This window comes from Cryptotermes secundus, unplaced genomic scaffold, assembly GCF_002891405.2.
Source record: "Cryptotermes secundus unplaced genomic scaffold, Csec_1.0 scaffold599, whole genome shotgun sequence".
NCBI classification, from domain to species: Eukaryota; Metazoa; Arthropoda; class Insecta; order Blattodea; family Kalotermitidae; genus Cryptotermes; species Cryptotermes secundus.
This window is the reverse complement of record NW_019730109.1, coordinates 1,061,188-1,068,936: the sequence shown is the minus strand read 5'-3', so window position 1 is coordinate 1,068,936 and position 7,749 is coordinate 1,061,188. Positions and strand designations below refer to the sequence as shown.

The 7,749-nt window shown below is 37.2% G+C and overlaps 1 protein-coding gene across 3 annotated transcripts in view; it reads right to left on the bottom strand.

Annotated features, from left to right (window-relative positions):
- The window catches only part of LOC111866160 (tumor suppressor candidate 2-like), a 21,654-nt gene that overhangs the window by 9,473 nt on the left and 4,432 nt on the right, over positions 1 to 7,749 (bottom strand). For 2 of the 3 annotated variants that reach the window (XM_033752140.1, XM_023854827.1), the window contains exon 2: positions 5,024 to 5,141. In XM_033752140.1, coding sequence (XP_033608031.1) covers positions 5,024 to 5,141 — 118 coding nt within the window. Of the gene's footprint in view, positions 1 to 2,963; positions 3,448 to 5,023; positions 5,142 to 7,749 lie in introns of those variants that run through there. The other variant, XM_023854828.2, reaches the window with a different exon arrangement.

Sequence of the window (7,749 nt, the reverse complement as noted above, 5' to 3'; positions counted from 1 at the left end):
ATCAACTCAGGAATGTTGGCTCTATGCGCTCATAGCGGCAAAACACGGTACTACAAAAGCTCTGCCCACAAAAAAATTAGTTCGGTTTCTTTTGGATACCCCATCGTACATAGGGTCAGTGATGTAAAGAAGATGGAAATACATATAGCTGAGCTCTCAGTACCTAATCCTAGTCCTTTTTAGGTTGAAAATGCTAGTAAAAATTTTAAAATGTATAAATTGGCAGGTAGCGATCCAATTCTGGCAGAATTCATTCAAGGAGGAGGTGAAATATTACGTTCTGAGATCCATAAGCCAATTGATTCTACTCGGAATAAGGAAGATTTGCCTGATCAGTGGAAAGAGTCCATTATTGTACCAATTAACAAGAAGGGTGATGAAACTGATGCAGTAATTATTGTGGGATATCACTGCTATCAACTTCATACCAAATTTTATCCAATATCCTTCTTTGACAGTTAAGTCCATATACAGATGAAATTATTGGGGATCATCAGTGTGGGTTTCAATGTAACAGATCAACAACTGATATCTTTTGCATTCATCGGATAATTTTCCTATCCAGAATGATCTAAAACAAGGAGATGCTTTATTGCCACTACTTTTCAACTTTGCTTTAGAATATGCCATTAGGAAGCTCCAGAGAAACCACGATGGACTGAAATTAAATGTGATACAACAGCTGCTTGTCCATGCTGATGACGTGAAAGAGGTGATAACAAAGATACCATAAAGGAAAATACAGAAACTTCAATTGAGGCTAGTAAGAAGGTTGGTCTAGAAGTTATCTCAGAGACAACTAAGTATATGTTGCTGTCTTGTCACCAGAATGCAGGGCAAAATCATGACATAAAGACAGCTGACAGATCCTTTGAAAATGTGGCATAGTTCAAATATATGGGAACCACAGTAACAAATCAAAACTTGATTCAAGAGGAAAGTAAGAGGAGACTGAATCAGGGTAATGCTTGCTACCATTCTAGATCAGAACCTTTTGTCTTCTCATCAGTGCCTAAAACATAAAAATCAAAATAAAAAAAAACTGTAATTTTTCTTGTGGCTCTGTATGGGTGTGGAACTTGGTCTCTAACATTAAGGAGGAACACAGACTGAGGGTGTTTGAGAAGTGGGTGCTGAGGAGAATAATTGGACCAAGGAGAGATGAAGTGACAGGAGATTAGAGGAAAGTGCATAATGAGTAGCTTCATAACTTGTTCTTTTCGCCAAAGATAATTAGACTAATCAAGTCAAGGAGGATGGGATGGGCAGGGCATGTAACACAAATGGGAGAGAATATAAATGCATATAGGATATTACTGGGAAACCTAGAAGGAAAGAGACCACTAGGAAGACCAAGACGTAGGTGGGTGGACAATATTATAACGGTTCTTAGAGATATAGGATGGGGTGGTATGGAGTGGATTGATCTGGCTCAGGACAGGAACCAGTGGAGGGCTCTTTTCAACACAGTAATGAACATTCGGGTTCCATAAAATGCTGGCAAATTCTTGAGTAGCTGCACATTTGGTGAGTTACTTAGGTAGTCAGTTACATTCATATACTGTGTATTGTGTACTATGTGCATTGTTCTGCTTGCAGTTTCCTGCAAAGAAGTTAGGCCCCATGCAAGAACCAATATGCTACTACTTGCTCCTTTCATTTTGGTATCATGTTGGAATTTGTATGCGCTTTCTTAATCATTATAATACAAAAAACTTGCAGATGCTCTTTTGTTACTAAAAATTGCAAGAACTGCTGTGTTTGAAATTTTTAATAATACTTCATTAATCTGAGAAAACTATTATCAATGTACATGTCTATTTAAAGGCAAAAATAACAGTTAATGAATTATATCAGCACCATTTCCTTTAAATTTTGTACTTCTTTCCTGCTGTGATACCTGATTTGCCCCTGACCTGATCATGTCAAAGAAGTGTTGTTACCAGGATCTGTATGTGCATTATGGCTTTATGCTCATGCTTGATGAAGATGGTTTGCAAAAACCACAACGCTTCCTTTACTCCAGAGTATTTATCAATGAATATATGAAGCCATCCAAGCTTAGAGAACACCTGCAGATAGTTCATACTCAGAATGCTATAGAGATAGAAGCTCTACTTAAAACCAAGTAAGCATGTATTTGAAAAAAGAGGCACTCTCCAATCATGGATTTACGCCACAGAAGAAGCCAGTATTCGAGGCAAGATTTCACATGACATAAAAGATTGCCAAAGAAAATCACTGCATAACATTGCAAGAACCTTGGTGAAATCATGTGCCAAGAAAACGGCCATGCTGATGTGTGGTAAAAGGGTAAAGTTGTCCCTCTGCTTAATTAATTCGGCTTCACGTCATAGAGACGTATGGGGGAGTGGAGGTATAGCTCCATTATTCCTCACCTCAAAATCAGATGGAGGTGAGTGGTCAGCTTAATGCCTCAGCTCATTTACCCCCAGGGAAAGAGCCTGTGGTACTCACTGGATGGAATAAGCCCCAGAACCAGTCTGCATGCTGTGGAGAAGAGAAAAATCTGTTGCCCCTGCCAGAAATGAAACCCTGGTCATCCATCCTGTAGCCCATCACTATACTGACTGACCTGTTATGGCTCCTGAGCCGATGTGTGATAAAGAGGCAAAACTAAAAGAATACAGATCCCGTTACTGAACAATTCCTTTCAGGTTCAAATGAAGGACATCAAAAGATCTCCGCAAATAAGTGGTGGAGCAAATACAGCAAAATCTGGCAGGAATAGCTTCACAGTTGGATAAATCAAGCGATGTCTCAAACTGCATTCAACTTCTTAGCTCTGCTTGGTATCTCCACTAGAATGAAATGGCCTAATGCATGCTAAAGACATCTTAACTTCATTAATATATGGATTTATTAATAATAAAAAAATGGAACTTTAGGAAAACTTTTAGCTTATAATTGTCTACTAATAAAATAAAAAGCATGAAAACTGATAATAGGGTGCTTGAAATCTAATTCAGTTTTGTCTCATCTGGTATGGAAGGACCCAATTCCATGAAACTAATTACAAAGGTGAAGGCATTTTTCTAGACTATATTGGTAACATTTTTACTAAATGCTGAGATTTTTTAAGAATATGAATGGATGTTAAGTCCACAGTGAGAAGTCTCACAATTAGTATTCTTCATTTAACATTGCTAAAGGGACTAATTATGAAAAACAATATGAATCATACGGAACAGAATTTGTTTACATTCCACAGGTCCTTCACAGGCCTAAGCAAAGGATGTAGATCGTGTCATACATGTAGCCTGCGTGAAGGAAACAAGAAACACAACAAACTATTAGTTGGTAAATCTCAAAAGAATAGACCATTCATTCAGACACTGTGTAGTCTTGGTGACCACCATCTCCACTTCCAAAACTCCATAGCGTCACAGCACAGACCTCAATCTAAACATTCACTGCCATGAAAACCTGAAAACCAATATAAGAGAATATTTGGAAAATCATGGAATAGCTCATAGGATAATATTCAAAATGTATTTTAGTGAAATTGGTTGCAGTCATGTAAACTGGATGAAACGGGTTCAAAACTTAGTGCAAATGACAGCATTATTTAATATGACAATGAATTTTGGGGTTCCATAAGAATAGAATTACTTGGCCAGCTGAATACCTATCAATTGTCACTGAGTTTAAGTTAACTAAACTCTTTCTTTTGGGGAGGAGGAGGTTGGAAATAAAGTGAGTCTTCCATCTGACAGATTCATACAAGCATTTCTATTCTGCATACTATCTGTGCCTGATAGAGCACCCGTTATTGCAATGCTTACTGCATATGGATAGTTTAAAAGTTCAAAAGGGTGCAAATTATTCAGGTACAAAAATCTACAATCATCTGCCTAAAGAGCTGAAACAATTATCTAATAACCAGAAATCCTTTGAACATTCCCTAAAAAGACGTTTACATGCTAACTCTTTTTATGCATTAAATGAGTATTTTAATTACAAATGTGCATAAATTTGAATGTTTTAACGCCACATTTTAATACAGTTGGTATGGGAGATGTGAGGGGTTGTATTGTGGTTACTTGTGACTTATGTCTGTTAATCAGGATATTATCTTTTTGCCTCATATTGTTGTATGTGTTAGATAGTTAATGTGGGTGATCTTCATTGTGTGGCTTGTGTGACTTTGTGTATGTGTTTGGTGACTATTTCCACATCCTAGGTCTGTTGCCTGTATGGAAGTTTATGGAAAGTGGAGGATGTGTATGTATGTATACGACGAGTCCTGTATCAATGTATTTTGATTTATGGGAAAATGAAATAAAGAAAGCATTTAATTCAGTTAATTTGGGTAATTTGAGTGAAATTGTATTAATTTTTAAGTTTTTATAGTAATGGTCTTTTTAAATTATGTTTAGTAATTATAATTGTAATAAGTTTTTTTTTGGTTCTATTGTCTATGTTAGTTGACTAGTGTGTGTGATTTTGGTTGTGTGACTTATGTAATTTATTATACGTATACATCTATTATCAAAGGGACTATTTCCACACCCTAGGTTTTTTGCCTGTATGGATATATGGAAAATAAAGGAAATGAATGAATGAGTGGTAGCATTACACACTTCACATGGACATCATACTATTTTACATTTTAACAAAAACTGCATAGCTTTCTGTATATCATATATAATTTCCTACAAGGAGTTATGCTAATGTTACCAAAGTGTGAAGAAGTGTCATTATGGGGGGGGGGGTTTGCACAATGTTCACCATATCAGGTTTCATGAAAAAAGGCTATTTACTCAAACATTATTACTGGAGGACAGAATAATACGCCGACAATGCAGACATATTTTTACACAATGATACCCAATGAATCTCACTTTCTTAATAAAATATGGAATGTCTCCAAAACATGACAGACTATCAAATGGATATTATACTAGTGTAAAATTGAGGACAAGATTTTATTGTAAGTACTACATAAAATATAAATTTCATGCAGAAGCTTTAATCATTGAGCTCTCTCCTTTGTGCTTACCTGTGGAATCAGATTATGGAGAACTTTTTTCATTGTGGCTTTGCATCCTTTCCTTAATGGTGGTACTTCAATATAAAACTCATGAGCTAGGTCCCCATCTTCATCAAAGAACATTGAGCTAAAAATGAAATGGAAAATGAAGCAACACATAGATCTTTAATCTTTTTAATTTCAAATGCAGTTTACTTATGAATTCTACTGGCCATAATCATGCAAAATTGGTTGCAGTGAATCAACCAGTATCACTGTATGCAAGCAAATATATTTCTTTTTATTTTGCAAAGACAAACTTGATGACATTATCCAAAGTGGTCAGAAAAAGAGAAATTTTGTAACACTTCTGGTAGACTGATTACTTATTCAGCCTTATCCCTGGTCCCTTCTGCTGGCCATACCATGTTTGTTGGTTTAGAATCATCACAAAAATATTCATCCTCAATCTGTGGCTTCAAACTTTCTTTTCAAGTAACATAAGAAACCAAAAGGTCAAATATGAAGAAAAAATCACATGTTACAGAAAATTCACAGCCTTAAACATGTCCTTCATGTTTGAAAACATCTCTGCAAAACATGATGAATTCAGCTGAAATTTACGAAATTATCTCCTTATCTCATTTTGATCAGCTTCAGAATGTGAGGCATGTTCCTGCACACTTTTCATTTTATATTACAACACAAATAAAAGTCACAAACACTAAGATTCAGCACTCTTGGAGGCTTCAGTGCTGTGCTGATGATTCTGTCCTCAAATACCTCTTGCAATGCACTCACTGAATTACATGTAACATGCACAGAAGCACTGCCTTGCCAACAGTTACCATACTGTCTCTCATCATCAGACAGCTGTGCAACATATTCCTAATGCACTGGTGTGAGTTCATGTTTTTTTTTTGTAAAACATTGGACCAATGATTTTCCTTGTATTTACAGCACAACATACTCCAATCTTAATGTCACGTAAAGGGATGTAGTGCACAAGGGCATTTTGGTCAAATTTGTGTGTTCTGAGAATTAAAAATCAAAAAACCATTTAGGTGGCAATATGTTTCATCCCCCTCATTGGTGTCTCCACCTTATCGTGGTGAGGGGGTTTGAGTATGCCAAGGACCCTGAGAGCTATACCAGCGGTAGCGTAGCTACTGGCAGGGCCTCCCTTGCTGGACAGGTCAAAGGGTAGGCATCAGACGAAGAGAGACACCAAAAACCAAAAACTGATGCCGGAAGCAGCGTCATCAGCAGCGACTTGAAGCACAGAACAAATGATGCTCGAGATGGTTCAAGTTCGTATAGCAACAGGCGTGACCAGAGTGGTTTGAACGGCTGCTGTACTGCGATGTGGAAAGCAAATGGAAAAACTACCACATTATCACTTTTCCTGGATAGTCTCTTTCCAAAAACAGAAGATCACATTAAGTGGAGGAACTGTTTTGGAAGAGACTGTGGACCTGTCATCTGACAGTTACTGATCAATCAATCAATCAATGTTTCATCAGTTATGAGCAGCAGCTGTGGATCTGTGAGTCCAATGTTCACGTTTTTCAGCATTTAATTAAAAAACAACACCTGTTGGGGAACATCTACATGTTTAAGCTCAGTTACTATTCTCACTCTATACAAATGTAAAGGTAAAGCTGTCCCTGCAACAGGCCATGGAGGCCCATTGGGTTGTAAGGCATTGAGGGTCCCACATTAACTAGACAATCAGCTCACAAATGGTGGTAAGGTTGTCAGCCTTACGTGCTGGCTGTTCTTTACCCCCAAGGAAGATTCCTGGTACTTATTTCTGAACTACCCCTTGGTCATCCAGCCCATAGCCGGTTGCTATACCAACTAAGCTAACAGGGTTACTGCTAATAAATCTTTATTTGCACTCCATGTAAGTTCTCTTTTGTATGTACATCTCAACAGTAATAGTTCCCTGATGAATTATGTAGGTCACTGGTTAAACAGAAAACGATAAAATATTGAACTCATAACATAAGTAACTTTGATCTAATCTCTTCCAGAACTTACTGAGTAAAGCTAGTGGAAGGGATCAAGAAGGCCAAATAAGAAGGCAGCCTACCTGAAGTGTTGCAAAGTTTCCTCTTATTCCAAATGCACCTTACATAACTGCATATATTTATACATAATTAAGATTATGATCTTCTGGGAGATGTCTCCAAAATGTTGGTACCTATCTACCAAACTTCACAATATCACATCCAGGAGACCATGATCTCAATTATCACTTCTGCGATAATCTCAAAATTCATAACATACATAACTGATCTCAATGTTACATAATACAGCAGATTTTGCAAACCTTGCTTCTCCTGTGGGTAACATCCTGTGATGACACCTTACAATCTAGTGTACTCAAGTATTTTAGTGGAAACATTCTAGCGTAAGTTACAAGAGGCAGGCTGCATCTTCAAAAGCCTCTTCTACTGGACATTTTGGTCATATAACTAACTTAAGTGGATGCGGATTTTCACAGCGGGGAAAGAAAAACTATTCCATATACAATTATGATTCACAACAATCAAGAAATTGTAGTTCAGTTATGACTACAACTGGTACTGAATGCCATGTTTTACACATTTTCAGCAATTTTCCACAATTAAAAAGCTGTAGGGCAAGTATGTGGAAGATTCACTTAGTGAGGGTGGAGTCCTACTGGGTCCACTCGTCACGGCGGCCACTGATTGGCCTACTGTTGTTGTTGTTATTATTATTATTATTAT